The sequence below is a fragment of the Cetorhinus maximus genome, chromosome 32, assembly GCF_964194155.1.
Source record: "Cetorhinus maximus chromosome 32, sCetMax3.hap1.1, whole genome shotgun sequence".
Classification (NCBI taxonomy): Eukaryota; Metazoa; Chordata; class Chondrichthyes; order Lamniformes; family Cetorhinidae; genus Cetorhinus; species Cetorhinus maximus.
In genome coordinates, this window is record NC_135910.1 from 15,438,103 (window position 1) to 15,460,558 (window position 22,456).

Below are 22,456 nucleotides of genomic sequence, written 5' to 3' on the forward strand. Positions count from 1 at the left end.
TACAGCTTGTATGTGTTTTCTTTTAAACTGGCTGCCTTACATACGGGAAGCGTCGTCTGAAATGTTCACCTTTAATTGCAGGAGCGGAGTATTGGTTAACTGGCTGGTTGGAAATTTTTGTAAGAATAGGGAAGATTTTTACATTGGATTTGAAAAGGTAGCTGAACAGCAAAAGTAGCAATTATGATTAAACCACGTGAGAAGGCAGAATTAGTTTCTCTGACAAGTCCTAGCTTATATTTATGAAAAAAAAATTAGTAACCTTATTTTCAAATTCTGCACCCCGACGCTCCTCGCCAAACCCTATCTCTCTAACCCCCTCCAACCCTACGAGCCTCTGAGATTGCTGTGCTCCTTCAATGACGGCCTTCTACTCATTGTAAGTTTGATGTTTCAGAAGGAAGGCGACATAGCGTAACACACAAGGTGTTATTCTCCAAGTTATCTGCGCTCCTTTCATTCTGGCCTCTTGTGCATCCTTGGTTTCCATTGCTGCAGCATTAACGGCTGCCAAACTCTGGAATTCTCTCCCTACGCCTCCCTGTTTTCCCCCTCATCCTTTTAAGGTGTTCCTTGAATCAAGCTTTTGGCCACCTGTCCTTATACACTATAACCGCTCCAGTCCGGAATGCTTCTCGTTTCTGGATTTTGGAATTCTGAATTATAGAATGACATTAGAATGCCTAACCACAGGCATGTGAATTGGAATGCACTGCAGATATAAATATTGACCTGAAGTATAAAACACTATAAAGCCATAATAAAAATTGTTTACTTAATTGTTTACTTATTCAAATACACTATCTTTCATGTTTCTGCTCCCAAAGTACTGGACTAAAATTATGCCATGAATTGCTTCTCAAAAAAAATTTCGGACAACTGGTGTTTCTGCATAATAGATTTCCGGACTGAACAAGGTTATCTCCTTATGTGATTCAGTGCCAAATTTTGTTTGATAATCGCTCCTGTGAACCACCTTGGGACATTTTACTGCGTGAAAGACGCTATACAAATGCAAGTTGTTTTGATCACAATGACACTCCAGGATAAGAGCAGATGTTGCTGAAGGTAACATTGATGAAGAATTAAACTTTTAAATAATATGAGGATATTGACTAGGACATGCCTCAGAGTGTGTGTATGTCCAGCAATCTGTTGATGCTTGGAGTGTCATAAACTGCCTGACAAAGTTAAAATTCACTAGGATTAAGAGAGTGCTAGTTAATAATAAGGATGTTTGTTTGTTAACAGCTGTTTAAAAGAGAGATACAAAGCTTCACTCTTAAGAAATTTTAGCTACCTTCAAGGAATGATGCCATGCGAGGAGTCTTCAGACTGCTTTTTGAAATTAACATCAGTAGCAAAGGCAACATCTGGCCTGAGTGAGTAAAATTGTGAGTAACTGTACCTAACTAATATTAGAGATGATGCAGAACAGATTCATAAGAATGGCTCCAGGTGTCAGGTATTTGAGTTATCTGAATAGCTTGGAGAAGCTAGGGCTGTTCTCCTTGGAGAAGAGGAGGTTGAGAGGAGATTTGATAGATGTGCTCAAAATCATGAGGGGTTCTGGACAGAGTAGATAGGGAGAAACTGTTCCCGTGGGTGGACGGGTTGAGAATCGGGGGGCGTCGTTTCAACGGGATTGGGAAAAGAAGCAACAATGACGTGAGGAAAAGATTTTTTACACAGTGTGTCATTAGGACGTGGAATGCACTGCCTGAGATTGTGCTGGAGGCAGATTGAATCATGGCATTCAATGGAGAATTGGATGATTATATGAAGAGAGAAAATTTGCAGAGCGATGGGGAAAAGGCGGCGAGGAGTAGGATTGGGTGAGTTGCTCTTGCAGAGAACTGGCATGGACACAATGGGCCGAATGGCCTTCTGTGCTGTAACCGTTCTTTGATTCTGTACCTTGTGTAGACTACATGTAAGGGGTTATGTGCTGTTATCTCATTGACTTGAATTATTAACCAGATGTTTTTTGGTGTTTTCTACATCTTGACCTGTGTTTAAGGTAAAGAATGTATTGCCATATTTTATATTACTTCCACATCAGAGCATATGACCGTATCCTATGTAATCCTAAAAAGTTTCAGTCCTCATTTGCTACTCTCTCAGACTCAGTGTTCCTACAATCGGGAGTTTGACTTCACTGTCCAACATCTAGTGGTAGGCCAGCACGACCAGACAGCGTGTAACAATGAAACTCCTTTTGTATACCGTATGCAAATAAGGTTCCCAAACGCACACCTTCTTCTGAAGACTGATTGATATGCAGTCTCGTGTGACGAGACCAACTGTAAACCAACAAAGATACTTGTGCCTCAAAGTTTGGAGTAAGTTTTAACCCTTCTTTATGCTCCAGGATTTTTTTAAAACACAGCAGGACACTATCCCAGTTAGCGGACTGAATTTAGCAAAAATAAGTGAGTTCATTGAAATGTATGAAATTCTTAAAAGGTTTGACTGGGAGGATGATTCCCTAGCTGGTGATTTGAGAACTAAGGGTCATAGTCTCAGAATGTGGGGTCGGCCATTTAGAACGGAAATGAATACAAATATCTTCACAGAGGATTGTGAATCTTTGCAATTCTCTACCCCAAAGAGCCATGGATGGTCAGCCATTGGGTATATTCATGACAGAGATCGATAGATTTTTGGATATTAAGGGAATGGAGGGATCTGAGGATAGTGCAGGAAGGTGGAGTTGAGGTAGAAGATCAGCTATGATCTTGTTGAATGGCAGGGCAGGCTGGAAGGGCTGAATGGCCTTTTTCAGCTATGATTTTAATTCTGACTTTCCTGATTTGCAATTCTCTGAAACTAGTCAGCAATAAACTTGAAGGAATTCTCACCGCTGGCCTGTCCCTCTTTGCAGCCTCCATTTAGCTATTCCCTATGGGGAAGTGGATTAAGTGGATACATCCTGTGCTGAGTGATGAAATAATAGCTATTGCTGAGGGATTTTTTTTTCCCCCTCCGTTAGCAACTGCTTGTAAATCTCTGGCTGCTTACCATGGAGAGATATCAGAAAATCAAAAAGAAAATAATTAGCTCTCTCATTTTAAAACAAATTTGGTTGTAAATTACTGTTTTATTTGACTCAAGACTTTTCGTTCAAGTATAACGATCTTTGAGAAGCAGAGGATGTGCATTGACACAGAGCTTGTATATAACCTCGAGTCTGTTCTGTCACTTAATTAGAACCTGGCTGATCTGTATGTTAACTCTGTCTCCCCACTTTTGCCAATAAAACTCTGACGAAAGGTCGCAAACCTGAAATGTTGAAATCTATAAGATTCGGTTTTGAAATTTTCAATTGACCACCTACCTCGATAGCTTTCTGGGGGAAAGTGTTTCAGATTTCCACTACCTTTTTGTGTGAAGTGTCCAGACATCGCCCCTGAATGGCCTAGTCATGACTCCTACTCATCACCTTAAACATCTCGATTCGATCATCCCTTGACCTTCTACAACTGCACTCAGTTCTCCCCGGTGCGGAGAGGGGCGGGGAAGGAGGAGGACCTCCTCGTGAACCTGCTCCTGGGCATGATCAAGTTGGCCATTAACAGGTCCAGGCAGCGGGGGATCAAGGGGGTCATCCAGCCCGACTGTCTGCCCCTCTTATGCGGCTACGTTCGTGGCTGGGCGTCCCTGGAGAGGGAACACGCGGTGTCCACCAGCACTTCCGTGGTCGGTGGGCACCATGGGGACTGGGGTGTTTTATTGACCCCTTTGATCACATTTTGGTTTGGTGTTTATAAGTTTCCTTTGAACTTTGTCTTTTGTTTTTGCAGTTTCCCTTTTACTTTGTCCCTGAATTTGTTAATTTAGTTTAATTGGCTGTGACCCGAGAGAGTTGCACCCAGTTCTCATAATTTAATCCTTTTAGCCCCAGTATCGTTCTGGTGCATCTGCGCTGCACCCTCTCCGAAGTCAGTACACCCTTCCTGAATTGTGGTGCCTAGAACTGAGCTCACTGCACCAAATTGGATCTAACTAGCAATTTATACAAACTTGAAAACAAAGGACTGGGATTTAAAGCCCTGTCATTGAGGTAAGGTGGCAAATATCTCCTGGTTGTCTTTTTAAATTGATAGACTGTTAGATGAAGGACATTACCAGAAGAAAAGAGCAGGTCTCCAGGTAGGAGTTCATTAGCGGTGATAAAAGAGTCCTAAGCTAGATAGTGAAGTATGAAACTAGACGGAATCCTTTTGATAGGTTGTTTATATTTACCGAATGCAGCATTACATGTCTGCCTCCTACCTACTAATCAGGGCCCCAGCAGTCCTCTATATATGCTCTGTAAAAACCCATAAACTGTCCCTCTTTATACTCTTGTGCATACCAATAAAAATAAATAACAAATAAACTAATGGACAAATTAACAGCCTCTTAAAGGGGCACCATAACAAAAAGGCAATACATTAAAGGAAATTTATCAAACTCAAGTAAAATAATGTTCCTGGGGCTGATGATGCACCCCAGCCCCTGCAGTGCCCACTGGTAGTGGAATATAATTGAAGTTAAATTCCACGAGCTGCTGTGGTGGGATTTGAACCTATATCCCCAGAGCATTAGCCTGGACCTCTGGATTACCACTAGGCCATCGTTATCTTCCACTCCATCTTTATACTCTTTTTAAAACCCAAAAATAAACAAATGAACAAGTGACAGCCCCTTAAAGGGGCACTTATATTTATATAGTGCCTTTCACCACCTCAAGACGTCCCAAAATACTTCACAGCCAATGAAGCACTTTTTAAAATGTATTCTTTCATGGGATGTGGGCATCACTGGCAAGGCCAGCATTTGTTGCCCATCCCTAATTTCCTTGGCACTGAGTGGCTTGCTAGGCCATTTCTTAGGGCAGTTAAGAGCCAACCACATTGCTGTGGGTCTGGAGTTACATGTAGGCCAGACCAGGTAAGGACGGCAGATTTCCTTCTCTCAAGAACATTAGTGAACCAGATGGGTTTTTTTACAACATTGTTTTCATGGTCTCCATTACTGAGACTAGTTCTTCAATTCCAGGTTATGAATTGAATTTAAGTACCACCAGCTGCCGTGGTGGGATTTGAACTCCTGTCCCCTGAACATTAGCCAGTGACATTACCATTACACCATTAACATCTCCCAGTCCCTCTTTATATGCACTTTTGGAAAAAAAAACGTAAATCAATAAAATTAACGAATAGAAGGGGTTGACGGCTGTAACAAAAACAAAACTTTAAAGGAAACATGTGTAATTAAATTAAAATGGTGCTCCCCGAGCTGCTGATGCACTCCAGTTCTCGCGGTGCCCGATTTTCGCAGGCCTCCAGCGTACTGGTGGACACTGCGTTCTCCCTCTCCAGGGACAACCGGCTGCGAACATATCCGCGGTAGAGCAGCAGACAGCCAAGCCAGGTGACCCTCTCGACCACACCTGCTGCCTAGACCTGTTGATGGCCGCCTTGGCCAGGCCTAGGAGCAGGCTTACACAGAGGTCCTCCTCCCTCCTCGCCCTTCTCTGCACCAGGTGACCAAAGAGCAGGAGCGTGGGGGCTGATGTGCAACCAAAATTTGAGGCACAGCCCCCTCGAATGGCCGCAAAGGGGCTGAAACTTATGGCATTCTGCATAGATTTGGAACATGGACTCGCCAAGGCCACAGGTGGCCTGAGCCCGTGAACCATCTTAATCTCCTATTGCACGGGTCTGTTGCATGCAACGCCCTCCACACATAGCCCTCTGCTGGGGAATCCTGCCACTGCCAGACACCAGGACAGAGCTCCGTGGCATGTCTGGACGGTTGACGAGTGAGGAAGTGGGAGTAGCCCACACAGGAAATCCCTCTGCACCAATATTTAATTGACTTCAAATTCCTCCAGCTGCCATCGTGGGATTTGAACCCATGACCCCAGACATTTTTTTACATTCATTTGCGGTTTGTGGGTCTCGCCGGCTGGGCCAGCATTTATTCCCCTTCCCTAATTGCCCTTGAGAAGGTGGTGGGTGAGCTGCCATCTTGAATCGCTGCAGTCCATGTGATGTAGGTACACCCATAGTGCTGTTAGGGAGGGAGTTCCAGGATTCTGACCCAGCGACAGTGAAGGAACGGTGATATATTTCCAAGTCAGGATGGTGAGTGACTTGGAGGGGAACTTCCAGGTGGTGGTGTTCCCATGTGTCTGCTGCCCTTGTCCTTCTAGATGGTAGTGGTCCTGGGTTTGGAGGGTGCTGCCTAAGGACCCTTAGTGAATTCCTGCAGTGCATCTTGTAGATGGTACACACTGCTGCTACTGTGCTTCGGTGGTGGAGGGAGTGAATGTTTGTGGATGGGGTGAGAATCAAGTGGGCTGCTTTGTCCTGGACAGTGTCAAGCATTAGCCTGGGCTTCTGGATTACTGGATCCACTACACCATTACCATCTCCCAGTCCCTCTTTAAATGTGCTTAAGACATTTAATCAGCCAACACCCCGCACCAGTTTATCCTTAAACTTAACAACACAATTAACTCAATATTAACAAGTGGTGATGTTGAAATGAATTTCTGGACCCATTGTATTTTTGTTTTTGCTGGGGTTGTAGAAAAGAGCAGCTGCAGAAAGGTATTTAAACCGTGTACCAAAACAAAGATGGCAGATGCTGGAAGTCGAAAATAAAAAGAGAAAATGTTGGAAATCCTCAGCGGGTCAGGCAGCACGTGTGGAGAGAGCAGCAGAATTAATGGGCTGAATTTTCCCTGTAGGGGGCGGGAGCGAGAGCCAACCCGATCGGCGCCCCCGATTGGGTGCGCGCCACCATTTTACATGGGTGGGCCAATTAAGGCCCGCCCAGCGTGACGCCATCCCGGAAGCGCTGTGCGGGCAGGGCAGGGGAGGGGGGGATTCCCTAAGTCGGGGCCTGCGCTGTTTCGCACATGCACGTGAAAAAGCACAGAAATCTCCCTGAGGCACGGAGGTGCCTGGGAGATTAGTTTTAAGTTTTGAAAAATTGTAATCAAGGTAAAGAAAAATTTTAAGGACATGTCCCCTCATGTGGAACTGTCACATGAGCTGGGACATGTCCATAAATTGTTTCAAAAACTTTTATTTAATTAATGAGCCCTTCATGAAACCTCATCCCGCCCGTGGATAAGGTTTCATGAAAAATGCGATGACCGCCTGGGCTCTTCGCCTGCCACCCCCCCCCCGCCAACCTTAAGGTTGGACGGGCAGCATTCTTAACAGCTTTAATTACATTGTTAATGGCCTAAATAGGCCTTTGACAGTTCGGGTGCGCAGCCGAGGCGACTGTGTGCCCGCCGAACTGACAATCTAAATGACGCGTGGTGAAGTCGGGACCCCCGCCTGATGTCGGTGAGTGGGCACCGTCCCTGCTCGCCGATGGGAAAATTCTTCCCCATTTTTTTTTGAAAAATATACTCTATTCATAAAATATCTGAAAGAACGTTACAAAACATTTCTAGATCACCATCACAAAAAGTTCAATCAGATTCAACTTTTACACATGGATCACACGGTGCTGCAATACAATCAATGAATATTACAATCCTTTCAACTTGGTCATTACAGACTTTCAGGCCTATGACCTTTCATCAAAGCCGGTGCCCAGTATTGGAATAGTGACTACTCCTACATCCTTTTAAGACACTACTCCTTAAAACCTGCCTCTTTGACTAAGCTTTTTAGTCACCTGCCCTGCTGTCTCCTTTCATGGCTGAGTGCCAAATTTTGTTTGGCTTTGGGTGGGGTGGGGAGGGTCTCAGGATATTAAAGGCGCTAAATAAATGCAAGTTGTTATTGTTCGGAAACGGAAGATTCTGAAAAGTCAAGTTGTAGTCAACACGGTGGAAGGAATGTTGGAGCCTGAGGAATATAAAGCTGTGTTCAATTATTTATTTGAGCTTTAATTTTTAACAATGCAATAGATTAATGGGCTACTGAAGATAAAAATAAATTAATTCATAAGAGGACAAAAGCCAAACTACCAGCTTTAGGTAAATGGATGTAATGGGCTAAATACTGCATATGAAACTGAAATAGATACTGTGTAGTAATAAAAACAAATTGAATTGCCATATAATCCTTTAATGCAAGAATACACTGTTAGTGCCTCTCAATCAGCCTTTGTTACTGTGCCCCATGGTGGGTGGGGGTGTGGGCAAAGATCTTGCACAAGACTCCTCACTTAGTTTTGAGTCCATAAGGAAAGACAAAGAGGAGTGGGGAAAATGCTATTGACACAGCAATGGGTAAACGCAATTGTCGAGTGGGAAGAGTTCAGTATTGTTCCCGTTCACTGGAGGGAGCATAATAGCGTCACCTGAGTGGGTGTTTATTGTGCAATAAAATGTTTTGGCTCACCCACAGCCACACTACTTAAAAGGGAAGTGAGTTGTACAGAATTGACACAGAACCTTAAGGTTGTAAATAAAGGGAGCTCTTTGCACGCTAACTTCCTGTCATTTACAGGCACTTGAACTCCCTGTAATTCTGTTTATTACAGCAGGTACCTAGCAGCTTGTGAAAAGCTTTTGTAACATCATGAATGGTGGTGGAGGGGAAACCTCTGATGAATATCTCTGTGGTGAAAGTGGAGCTTTTAATCTGCACAAAATACATTTGAGCTTTTTTTAAAAAAAATAGGACTTTAGATAGAGCAAATGTGAACATGAAATGAGCTTTGCAAAGCTTTAACTTTTTAAAAAAATCTCCTTTGTCTCCTGTGCCATAGGACGAGTCAGTCAGTATTCATCACCATTTTTCCATGAGTTTAACTCTGTAAAATGTAGGCGGGCTTTGTTTTGATTGTAGATTAGACCGGATATTGAAACTTTGAGACACCAATTTATTCCCAGCCAAAGCAGTAACAGTGATGTGAAATGTGTAAAATTACTAAATGAAATTGAATGCATGCAATAGTGTTTGATGGAAGGAAAAAATGAAAGACTTGCATTTCTATAGTCCCTTTCATAACCATTAGCACTCTACAGCCAATGAAGTACTATAGAAGTGCCTTCACTGTTGTAATGTAATAAATGCGGAAGCTAATTTGTGCACAGAAAGCTCCCACAAACATCAATGATGTTTTTATGATTTTTTTTAATGATGTTAGTTGACGACCCCTAGGAGAATGCTCCAGCTCCTCTGACGGTGCAGCATTCCCTCAGCACTGCGCTGGAAGTGTAGGTCTGGATTTTGTGTTACTTTTCACTGATTTTTCTTGTGGTCCTCTGGTCCCACTTCAGATGGTGTAGAGAGAGAGAACTTTGCGAATGGGAGTCATCATTTTACAAAGCTTTTGTGCTGTTTTATTTGTGTGAGTGAAAACACACTCCTGGGTTTGAGTTCCTGCTGGTCCCAAACTCAGGCTCATGTCATGAGGGAGTTTAATAACAATATTTTAATTTTGTGTCCTTGTTTTCTCACAGTCTACTTCGCTTATTTTTCCATTTCCCCCCTCCCACCCTGCTCACTCACCCTCTCCTGCCATCCTGCAAGACTGGATGCACAAAAAATGCACATTTGACTTGCAAGAAATATGTTAAGATTTCATAGATGTCAATGTTCGAGAGAGCAAACTGATAGAGCTGCTGAGAATGAGAAACTGACTTGGCCTGCTCTGCAATGACTTCATACGAACATACAAACATATGAATTAGGAGCGGGAGGAGGCCACTCGGCCCCTCGAGCCTGCTCCACCATTGAATAAGATCATGGCTGATCTGATTGTGGCCTCAACTCCACATTCCCGTCTACTCCCAATAACCTTTCACCCCCTTGTTAATCAACAACCTATCTACCTCTGCCTTAAAAATATTCAAAGATTCTGCTCCCACTGCCTTTTGAGGAAAAGAGTCCTGAGGACTCATGACCCTCAGAAAAGATTTCTCCTCACCCCTGTCTTAAGGGGTTGCTCATTTATTTTTAAACAGTGACCCCTCGTTCTAAATTCTCCCACAAGAGGAACCGTTTCAGTCGGCAGTGGTTTCGGTGTCGGCAATGACCTCGGTGTCACCGGGTTTGGAGCGGAGAGTAATCAGCCGTGGCACAAGAGGCCAGAATTGGAGGCATCCAGTGATCTCCAAGGGTTGTGGAGCTGGAAGAGATTACCGAGATAGGGAGGTAGTGGGACAAGGCCATGGAGTGATTTGAAAACCAGAATGAGGCTGCAGTCTGAGAAAAACCCAAATGCAACTGTGGAATACTTTTTTTGAGTTTTGGTACTTAAAGGCTTCAACTATTACTGTTGCTGCTGTGGACGTTTCAAAAATTTAGTCTGCTCCGCTAAACTGCTGTTGCCTTTCACCCCTTCCCTTTTAAGGTACTGCTCCTGTCCCATTCGCCTAGATCTAGTTTCCCCTTAAATGCATCTATCGTATTCACCTTTTATTCATCCATGGGATTTAAGAATCGCTGCGTTTATTGCACATTCTTTTTGAAGGTGGTGGTGAGCTGCTTTCTTGAACCGCTGCAATCCATGTGGTGTAAGTACACCTACGGTGTTTTATTTTGTGTGTTTTTTTTTTACAACTGAGTTTCTTGCTAGGCCATTTCAGGGGGCGGTTAAGAGTCAACCACACTGCTATGGGTCTGGAGTCACATGTCGGCCAGACCCAGGTAAGGGTGACAGATTTCCTTCCCTAAAGGACATTCGTGAACCAGATGGGTTTCTACGACAATCCGGTACTTTTAACGATCGCCATCACTGAGACTAGCTTTTTTTATTCCAGATTTATTAATGAATTAAATTAAAAATCCTCTAGCTGCCGTGGTGGGATTGGAACTCATGTCACCAGAGCATTGGACCGGGCCTCTGGTTATGTTACTGGACTAGTAATTCGTTCTGCCTCAACCTTTCCCTGTGGTAGCGAGTTCCACAATCTCAACACTCTGGAGAAAGAAATATAGGGAGAGCTAGTTCTGCTGGTGGCTTGCTGAATTAATGCAAAGTGCTTTGGGACGTCCTGAGGTCATGAAAGACACTATGTAAATGCAAAGTCTTTATTTATTGAAACATGGAAGTCATTCATTCATTTTGAGGGAGATGGTGGCATAGCAGTAATGTCACTAGAGTAAGCAGCTGATGGAATTTAAATTCAATTAATAAAATCTGGAACTGGAAGCTAGTCTCAGTAAAGGCGACTGTGAAACCATCATCGATTGTCACAAAAGCCCATCTGGTTCGCTCATGTCCTTACCCGGTCTGGCCTGCATGTGACTCCAGATCCACAGTAATGCGGTTGACTCTTAATTGCCCTCTGAAATGGCCTAACAAGCCACTCAGTTCAAAGGGCAATTAGGGATGGGCAAAAATATGTTGGCCTTGCCAGCGATGCCCACATCTCAAGAAAGAACACATTTTTTAAAAATTCAACCCCCCCCCCGCCCCGCCCCCTCCCCAGTCTGGAAATTGACTGAGTTCAAGTACTGAAGTCTGGGGACTGCTTTCATTTAATAATTGTGTAGAATAGTTAATAGACACAGGCTGCTAGTCAAGCTTCATTATCTACAACATGTGGCCCAGTTTCGTCTGCAGCCAGACTAAAACTGGAGTAGGGTGTGTGTATCCTTGCATCTGCTGCATTGGTTTATCAGTAGAACCATTTAAAATCTTTCCCTGTGAACAAAATCCAAGCAACTGGTTGCGTTCAGAATCCTCTTGAGGGCATCGTTTCGTTCCTACAAAGCCAATGACAACTTGCATTTATATAGCGCCTTTAACATAGTAAAACGTCCCAAGGTGTTTCACGGTGACATTATCAAACAAAATTTGACAACCAGCCACAAGGTGATATTTGGCACCTTAAAGTAAGAGAGAGAAGCAGAGAGGTTTAGGGAGGGAACTCCAGAGCATTGGCCTCAGGCTTGACACAGCCACCAATGATGGACATGCAAGTGGCTAGAATTGGAGGGGGCACAGAGATCGCGGAGGATTTCAGGGTTGGTGAAGGTTACAAAATCGACGATAGCTTTGTGGTCGTGATTACTGAGACTGACTTTCAGCTCCAGATCTTATCAATTGAATTTAAATTCCACCCGCTGCCCTCATGGGATTTGAGCCCGTGTTCCCAGAGCATTAGCCTGGGCCTCTGAAGTACTAGTCCAATGACAATACCACTATGCCACAGTCTTCCCCACTCAACTGGTCAAATCATGTTAACACCATCATATATAGAATCATAGAAAATAGGAGCAGGACATTCAGCCCTTTGAGCCTGCTCCGTCACTGACTCTAAGTGGTGCTAACTACCATAGGTATTCAAATCAACGTTATATGGCACCACCATAGACCTGTTGCTGTTTGTGAACTCAATAATACAGATCTGTATACTAGTATATTTATAAATGAGTGGTGGTTGAGATCTCCTTGACTTATTTTGGAAAACAAAATTGGCAGTTTCTATGGCGACAAATAAACAAATGTTACTGGTGGGTTATGAAGGAAACTGAGCTGATCGTGCTCAGTGACCCCATCATTGTTTTCCACACTCTGGGCCCCTGATTGTTTCCAGATGTCATACTTTATTCTTAAATAGAGCCAAGATGGAATAAATTTCAATTAAACAGCAAAAACTGGTTGCAGATAAATGAACTTCCAGGCAGAGCCAAGACTTGCAGGCGGCCGCTGTGTTACAAAAAGAAAATAAACACTTGTATTTCTATAGCGCCTTTCGTAGCCTCAGGACATTCCGAAGCACTTCACAGACAATTATGTACCAAAGAGTAGTCACTGTTGTAATGTATGGAATTGGCAACAGCAGCCACTTGTATTTATATAATGCCTTTATCATAATACTATGCCCCAAGATACATCGCAGGAGAGTTGTAAAGAAAGATTTGACACTGAGCAGCATAAGGAGATATTGGGTCAGATGACCAAAAGCTTGGTTAAAGAGGTAGGTTTTAGGGAGCGTCTTAAAGGAGGAGAGAGAGGTCAAGAAACAGATTTAGGGAGGAAATTCCAGATCTTAGAACCAGACAGCTGAAAGCACAGCCACCAATAGTGGAGTGATTATTGATTGGGGATGATCAAGACCATCAGAATTAGGGGAACGCAGATATGAGGGTTGTGGGGCTGGAAGAGATTAGGGAGAGGGGAGTCCATGCAAGTAAAAAAATTTTTAAATCAAGGCTTTGCTTGACCAGGAGACAATGTAGGCCAGCGAGCACAGGGGGAATGGGTGAATGGAATTCGCTGCATGTTGAGACATTGGCAGCAGAGCTTTGGATGACCTCAAGTTCATGGAGAGTAGAAAGCGAGAGGTTGGCCTTGGGTGTGTTCGAATAGTCCCATCGATAGGTAACAAAGGTACAGGTGAGGGCTTCAGCAGTGGATGAACTGGGACGGGTGGAATTGAGCGATGTCACCCATGTAGAAATGGGTGGTTTCAGTGATAGGGTGGATGTGTGGTCGGAAGCTCATCTTAGGGTCAGATGTGAGACCAAGGTTGTGAACCATCTGGTTCAGTCTGAGACAGTTGCTGGGGAGAGAAATGGAGTCAGCTAGGGATCAACGTTTGTAGCAATGGGGACAAAAGAGAATGGCTTCGGTCTTCCCAAAATTTCTATTCATCCAGTACTGGATGTGTGGTGAGCAGTCTGATCATTTAGAGACAGTGAAAGGGTCAAGAGAGGTAATGGTGAGGTAGAACTGGGTGTCATCAGCATTTATGTAGAAGCTGATGTGTTTTCGGATGATGTTGCCGAGGGGCAGCAGGATGTAGATAAGAAATAGGAGGGGAGGGGGGGGCGATGAATCCATTGTTGGGGGCCACTAGAGATGCAAGATGGGGTAGAGAAGGCATTGCATCTGATTTTCTGGCTACGAATCAAAATTAGAGATTTAAAGACCACAGGAATGGTCTTGACTGAATCTTGACATCGTGCTTTTTGTTTCAGTTTATTCAGAGATCTCTGTAAGAGTCGTTAATTAGATAAACTCGATGACTGCCCTTTTGGTCAATGGGTTTTGGGATTAACTGTTTAGATTGTCACTGCTGGTTGCCCAACGTTTGGTCCCAAGTTTCAGATTGATTTACTGCAGAAAATCTCAAACCCTTAAGTTATTACTGGGTTAGGGGTGGGGCCCTCAGATTGACTCAGGCCCCCGTGCGGTTGCTCAGTTTACATGGCCCCTTACTCATCTGGGCAGAATGGGACCCATTCTTAAGGCCCTCAAACCTGTTCAAAACAGATCGTTACCCAGCGTACGACAAGCAGGGTAACCATCGAGTTTTTTTTTTCCTCCTCTCCATCTCCAAATTTTTCACCCTGTCTCCTTAAGGTGCAGGCTGTCCCTCCAAGTTATTGTTTCATGGCCCATGCTACACATCCTGACCCAAGTGGTCATTCCTCATTTGTTAACCTAGATAGGGCAAAGGGCTATTCAACTACCAAAACCTTCGTAGCTGAAATCTAATTCCGCCTTCTTGACCTGATGTCCATATGTTTACTTTCCAGCCAGGTTTACTGAGTAGCAATAAGGAGAGGCAGATTTTTCTTTATACCCAGATCCTCAGAGCCACTGAGGCTAATTTTGACTTCCCCACCAGGCTCGTATCTGAGATCGACCAAGTGAGCACATCCCAGAATTTGGACCTTCTAATCCCTCTCATATTACCCAACAGGTTCTGAACTAGAAAACCCAGGTGTCTGGGTGAGCATGTGGACCGTTTTCCAAATATACCCCACTTTCTTCCATTTTACATCCATATCACGCATTTATATAGTGCATTTCAGAACCTCAGGACGTCCTAAAGCCCTTAACAACCAATCACAATGCTTATAAAGTGTAGTCACTGTTGTAATGTAGAAATGCAGCAGCCAGTTTGTGCATTGCAAGCTCCTGTGATAATGACTGGATAATCTATTTGAGTGATGTTGATTAATGTTGTTTAAAACGTACTTGGATAGGCACCTGAAGTGTCATAATCTACATAGCTATGGAGCAACAGCTGAATTAGACTGAAGAGATGTTATTAGCCAGTCCAGACATGATGGGCTGAATGGCCCCCTTATCTGTGGTAAATTTCAGTGATCCTATGATTAAATATTGGCTAGGAACTGGAAGAAAACTCATCTCCTCTTCAAAACCGTGCCAACTCACACGCACCTGAAACAATTTAGTATCTTGCGTGAAAGATGGCACCTCCAACATTACAGTACAGCGTGTCAACCTAGATATTTGTACTTGTAGCTATAAGGAATGTAATGACTGTAGCTACAATTACTACAATATTATACTGGAGTAGGATTTGAGCCCACAGCCCTCTGCTTCAGAGATGAGTACTACCTTCTGAGCTGCAGCTGACACCAGTACGAAGATAGCCCATGAAGTTTTTTTTTAATTTGTTCACGGGTTGTGGGTGTCTCTGACTAGGCCAGCATTTATTGCCCATCCCTAATTGCCCTTGACAAGCCACCGCCTTGAACAGCTGCAGTCCATCTGGTGTAGCTACACCCACAGTGCTGTTGGGGAAGGAGTTCTAAGTTATGGACCCAGCGACGGTGAAGGAACAGTTACACAAGTCAGGATGATGTGTGACTTGGAGGGGAGCTTGCAAGGTGGTAGTGGTGCTCACTTTGGATTGTATTTATAAGCAGTCAAATACGTTTAAGAATACTGGGCATGATTCCACTTCCTGGATTAATCATATACTACCCATTGGATAATAAGGTGGCCTATCAGCCAATCAGGCATTCGGACCATAAATAAATTAGGAGGATTTTTCAGATTCAACGGCAGCAAAACTCCCACTTCCTCAATCCACCTCTTGTTTCCATTAGCTCCTCCCACCCTTCAGGTTGATTGACAGCCGCAGAGTGTCCAATACCAATGATCAAATGTGTCAGCAGTGGCTCAATGGGCAGCACTCTCACCCCCGAGGCAGAAGGTTATGGCTTGAGCACAAAAGTCTAGACTAACGCTCCAGGAAGTGCTGCATTGTTGGTGGTGCTAACTTTCAGATGAGATGCCGAGGCCCTGTGTGCCCTAGTGTGGAGGTAAAAGATCCCATGGCCACTATTTTGAAGAAGAGCAGGGGAGTTCTCCGCAGTGTCCTAGCCAATAATTATCCCGCGGCCAACGTCACAAAAACAGGATGTTTGGTCATTATCACGTTGCTGCTTGTGGGAGCTTGCTGTGCGCAAATATACTGCTGTGTTTGTTACATTGCAACACTTTCAAATAGCACTTCATTAGTTGCAAAAGTGCCCCCATGGTCGTGAAAGGCGCTATATAAATGCAGCTCTTTTTCAAATACCTTGAAGGGGGTGGGGCTTATGGCCGCGCCCACGCAGGAAGGCGTGGCTTGTGGTTTTCTGTGTTGCAACACTGGGGGATTGTAACGATTTGGTGAAATACACCAAGGGGGCGGCGCCGAGACTGGGAGCCAGAGAATGAGTTGGGAAGCAGAGTATTCCTGGGACCTGCTGCTCGTTGGGTCCCTGCGGAGGAGGGAAGATATTGACGGAGTGGGGAAGCAATCAGACTTTGGCCCTTTTTTATTAAGAATGGGAGAGGTGAAATTGATCAGTTATGATTAACATGCGCTGGAATGACTGAGCGCCCGCCCCTCCCTCCCTCCCTCTTCACAGCTTTTATATCAATCAAGGTGCAACTAACTTGCTGCTAAAAGATCTCACCCCAAGGGAAGACATTTACCGCTTGTAGCCAGAAGTGTTGAATCATGCAAACATGGTTCAAAGCGAAACGAGTGGGATTCTGCCTGAGCGATAAGAAAAGGAGGAAGCTGAATTTTCTGGTCTTCGCTGATCTCTGTCGGTAAGAATGGGTGGGATCTATTTTCATTCCTTCCCTGGAGGTTCAGAGCTTTAAGAACTCTTCTGTCTTTGCGGATGGGTTATAGGTTAGGGAGCATCTTGTAAGCACTGGACTGACACACTCCTGAGGACCCCACTGACAGTCCTGGGGAACCCCACATCCCTGACCCTGTACTTACTGACACAATCCCCCAGTAAATACTGACACACTCCCCCAGGTCCCCCTGTAAATACTGGCACAGCCCCCTAGGTCCACCTGTAAGTACTGACACACTCCCCGGGGACCCCCTGTAAATACAGACGCACTCCCCATGTCCCCCTGTAAATACAGACGCACTCCCCATGTCCCCCTGAAAATACAGACGCACTCCCCATGTCCCCCTGTAAATACAGACGCACTCCCCATGTCCCCCTGTAAATACTGACACACTCCCCATGTCCCCCTGTAAATACTGGCGCACTCCCCATGTCCCCCTGTAAATACAGACGCACTCCCCATGTCCCCCTGTAAATACAGACGCACTCCCCATGTCCCCCTGTAAATACAGACGCACTCCCCATGTCCCCCTGTAAATACTGGCGCACTCCCCATGTCCCCCTGTAAATACAGACGCACTCCCCATGTCCCCCTGTAAATACAGACGCACTCCCCATGTCCCCCTGTAAATACTGGCGCACTCCCCATGACCCCCTGTAAATACTGACGCACTCCCCGGGGACCTCCTGTAAATACTGACACACTCCCCCGGGGACCCCCTGTAAATACTGACACACTCCCCGGGGACCCCCTGTAAATACAGACACACTCCCCGGGGACCCCCTGTAAATACTGACGCACTCCCCGTGACCCCTTGTAAATACTGACACACTCCCCAGGGGCCCCCTGTAAATACTGACGCACTCCCTGTGATCCCCTGTAAATACTGACGCACTCCCTGTGATCCCCTGTAAATACTGACACACTCCCTGTGACCCCCTGTAAATACTGACACACTCCCTGTGACCCCCTGTAAATACTGACGCACTCCTGTGACCCCCTGTAAACATTGATACACTCCCTGGAGACACCATGTAAATACTGACGCACTCCCCAGGGACGCCCTGTAAATACTGACACACTCCCCGGGGTCCCCCTATAAATGCTGATGCATTTATGGTAAAAGCCAGCTCATTACTTAAAGGCTGCATTGATAAGCATTTGCTGTGGATGACTTCATACAGCCACATCTTAGTTAACACAGGAAACCTGCTGAAGTAGGTGCTTGCACAATCGTTGCTGTCAAATAGAGGTTTTTCTTATTTCTCAAACAGTTCAGTCTTTCTTTTGTGTGTTGAATCAATTGGACATGGCAGCCCTCCTTTTGTTCCAGGAGGTTGAGTCTACCATGAGCTGTGAAACTTATTGACAGTTTCAAAAACCCAACCAATAAGAGGTTGAATTGGCAAGAGTTAATGCTTCTTGTCATTTCCATTGATCGCAAAGCCAGATTGGAAGGTTTCAGTTCTGTACAGGCTCTGCCTAAGTAGGTGCCCACCTGACTGCTTTTCAGTCTTTTGTGTGAGAGGGATCCCGCCAGTGATACAATACAAAGTTAACCCACTCCCCAGGGACTCCCTGCAACTATTGACCACCTTTTTATTCTTCATTGGATATGAGGGTGTTGTTGGTTAGACCAGCATTCATTGTCCATCCCTAATTGCCCCTTGAGAAGGTGGTGGTGAGCTGCCATCTCGAGCCACTGCAGTCCCTGTGTTGTAGGTACACCCACAATGCTGTTAGGGAGGGAGTTCCAGGATTTTGACCCAGCGACAGTGAAGGAACGGCGATATATTTCCAAGTCAGGATGGTGAGAGATTTGGAGGGGAACTTCCAGGCAATGGTGCTTCCACTTGTCTGTGACCCTTGATCCCTCTGCAGGGACTCCTTCCAACTATTGATAATGTCAGACCTTTACTCTTACCTACATTACAACAGTAATTACGCCCCCCCCCCCCCCCCCCACCCATTGATACAATACAAAGTTAACCCACTCCCCAGGCACTCCCTGCAACTATTGATCACCTTTTTATTCTTCATGGGATATGAGGGCATTGTTGGCTAGGCCACTTCAAAAGTAATCATTTGATGGTACAGCGAAGAGGAAGGCCATTAAGCCATTGAGTCTGTGCTGGTTCTTTCAAGGAGCGATTCCCATTAGTTCCACCCCCTGCGAATCTTTCTCCTTTGAATATTTATCCAATTCTCTTTTGAAAGCTGTGAAGGAATCACCCTAATTGGCAGCTCATTCCAGATCCTAAACATGCATTAATCCTTCAACCTCTTGCTTAATTAACACACCAGTCCACTTAGCACACGTACCCTCTTTTGATTCCTTACTCCCATTGTGAATTATCACCTTTTGCAAACTGAATTGGGATCGGATATGGTAAACTGCAGCATAACCTAGCCACTCTCCCTGCCTCTGTTAACAAAAGCACAGACCCTTGATTTGGTGATATTTGATGAAACATAGGTTCTGGACCAGGACTCCACAGGGAATTCCCTCCTTTTCAAAGAGTACTGTGGCACTTTTTACTCATGTATCCACCTGAGAGGGCAGGCTCAGCTTAACGTAGCACCGATTTTTTTATTTAGTTGAAAAAGCTACACCTCCAACGGTGCAGTGCACACGCAACAATTTGCGCTGACGTCTTTGGAGTGGGTCTTTTAAAATGTATTCTTTGATGGGATGTGGGCATTGGTGGCATTTGTTGCCCATCCCTAATTGCCCTTGAACTGAATGGTTTACCAGGCCATTTCAGAGGGCAATTAAGAGTCAACCTCGTTTCTGTGGTTCCGGAGTCACGTGTAGGTCAGAGCAGGTAAGAATGGCAGATTTCCTTCCCTAAAGGGGCATTAGTGAACCAGGTGGGGTTTTTACGACTGTTGATGGTAGTTTGATGGTCACCATCACTGATGACTAGCTTTCAATTCCACAATCGTTCATTTAAATTCCACCAGCTGCTGTGGGGAGATTTGAACCCATGTCTCCAGAGCATTAGCCTGGGTCTCTGGATTATTCATCTGGTGACATTACCACTACACCACCATCTTCCCATGACTTTGGGCTACTCCTGCACCTAATTTGTATGATCGTATTTATGTCCTCACTCAGGCGACAGTGCTGCACACACAATCGACACAGATTGAAACAAGGATAGACCCGCAGACAAATTTTCTGCTGATTCTAACCGGAAATGTGTCCTTGGAACCTTGTGCCAGAGACAGTCAGCAGCACAGGGTGTGAGAGGGAAAAGTAATCCTGCTGGGAAATTCTGGGCCATTTCTGCATTTCAATTTTGTTAGAGCAGCTGACTTGAACGTTCACTGTTTAATTTCTCTTTTGTTCTGAACACTGGACCTAAAACATATAGATCAAAGTATATTCAAAATGGTAAAAAGCTAGAAACAGTGGAGGTCCAAAGAAACTTGGGAGTCCAAGTACAGAGATCATTAAAATATCATGAGAAGATAATCAGAAAGGCTAATGGAATGCTGGCCTTTATACCTAGATACTTGAAGTACAAGAGGTTAGTGTTATTATCTTGCCAATTGCATTGTTAAGGTTAGAAAAACAGGTGATGGGTATTACTTGCCTTTGAGCACATATAAATAGGAGGTGCCATTAACTGGCCCAGGCTGCGGGCAGTAGGGACTGTCATTCAACCCGACTGTCTGCCTCTCTTCTGCGGCTACATTCGTGCTTGGGTGTCCCTGGAGAAGGAGTGCACAGTGTCCACCAGTACGACCGATGGCCACCGCAGGGGCTGGAGTGCATAATCAGCCCCAAAATGGTACTTTAAGCTAATTTTGATAAGTTTTTGTTTTTAGTTATAGTGCCCTTTTAAGGGGCTGTTATTTTGTTTTATTCATTTGCTCAAAAAAGTATAAATAGGGGATAGCTGGGACACTGGGTTGAGTGAGAGGAGAGTTGTGAGACTGAATAAGTCAATAAACACTCTTAATAAAGAAAAGCTCTGTGCCTTTGTTTCGACTTCACCAACTGGCTTGAATCAAATTGACAAGGGTAGCCTCGAGGGAGAGTTCATAGAGTGTATTAGAGATTGTTTCTTGGAGCAATATGTTGTGGAACCAACCAGGGAGCAGGCTATTCTGGATTTGGTTTTGTGTAATGAGATGGGATTAATTAATGATCTCATAGTGAAGGATCCTCTAGGGAAGAGTGATCATAGCATGCTAGAATTTCAAGTTCAGTTTGAGAGCGAGAAACTTGGGTCCCACACTAGTGCTCTGGAGTTAAACAAAGGGCACTACATAGGCATGAGGGCAGATTTGGCCCTAGTTGCCTGGGTAGTAAGACTACAAGGTAGGACAGTTGATGAACAGTGGCAGATATTTAAGGAGATATTCAATTCCTCCCAACTAAAATATATTCCAAAGAGGAAGAGAGATGTTAAGAGGGGGAAAAAGCATCCGTGGCTAAGCAAGGAAGTTAAAGATAACATAAAGGCAAAAACTAAGGCATACCAAACTGCAAAGGTCAATGGCAGGCTGGAAAATTGGGAAACTTTTAAAGATCAACAAAAAAATAATAAAAAGAGCAAAGGTAACTTGTGAAAGAAAACTATTGCAAAATGTAAAAACTAATAGCAAAAGCTTCTACAAGTATATAAAAGGAAAGAGAGTAGCTAAAGTGAATGTTGGTCCCTTGGAGGATGAGACTGGGGAGTTAATAGTGGGGAATGCAGAAATGGCAGAGACGCTTAATCAATATTTTGCCTCAGTTTTCACAGTGGAGGACACTAGTACCACCCCAAAAGTAACAGGTAGTGCAGAGGGTATAGAGAAGGAGGAACTTAGAACAATCACCATCACCAGAGAAAAAGTACTGAGCAAACTATTGGGATTAAAGGGTGACAAATCCCCAGGACCTGATGGCCTACATCCCAGGATCTTAAAGAAAGTGGCAGCGGAGATAGTGGATGCATTGGCTATAATATTCCAAAATTCCCTGGATTCTGGAAAGGTTCCAGTGGATTGGAAAAATGCTAATATAACGCCCTTATTCAAAAAGGGGGGGGAGGCAGAAAGTAGGAAACTACAGACCAGTTAGTTTAATGTCTGTCGTTGGGAAATTGTTGGAATCCATTATTAAGGAAGTAGTAATGGGGCATTTGGAAAGTCAAAATGCAATCCATCAGAGTCAGCATGGTTTTATGAAGAGTAAATCATGTTTGACTAATTTGCTAGAGTTCTTTGACAAGCAAAGTGGATAATGGGGATCTTGTAGATGTAATATATCTGGACTTCCAGAAGGCCTTGGATAAGGTGCCACACAAAAGTTTAATGCACAAGATAAGATCACACAGAGTTAGGGGTAATATATTAGCTTGGATAGAGGATTGGCTAACCAACAGAAAGCAGAGAGTCAGGATAAATGTTGATGGCAAGCTGCAACTAGTGGGGTGCCACAGGGTTCGGTCCTTGGGCCCCAACTATTTACAATCTATATTAATGGTTTGGATTCAGGAATAGAAGGTACTATAGCTAAATTTGCAGATGACACCAAAATAGGTGGGAAAGTAAGTTGCAATGAAGAAATAAGAAATTTATAAATGGATATGGACAGGTTAGGTGAATGGGCCAAAATTTGGCAGATGGAGTTTAACGTGGA

The 22,456-nt window shown here is 44.4% G+C and overlaps 1 protein-coding gene across 3 annotated transcripts in view; it reads left to right on the forward strand.

The window, feature by feature from the left end:
- Positions 1 to 16,357: 16,357 nt before the first annotated feature.
- LOC144671448 (inositol-tetrakisphosphate 1-kinase-like) overlaps positions 16,358 to 22,456 on the forward strand; it is a 56,015-nt gene continuing 49,916 nt past the window's right edge. Inside the window, exon 1 of one of the 3 annotated variants that reach the window (XM_078533357.1) lies at positions 16,358 to 16,782. In XM_078533357.1, the coding sequence (XP_078389483.1) occupies positions 16,688 to 16,782 (95 nt within the window). In that variant the 5' untranslated portion in view covers positions 16,358 to 16,687. Of the gene's footprint in view, positions 16,783 to 20,567; positions 20,616 to 22,456 lie in introns of those variants that run through there. The other 2 variants (XM_078533359.1, XM_078533358.1) reach the window with 2 other exon arrangements.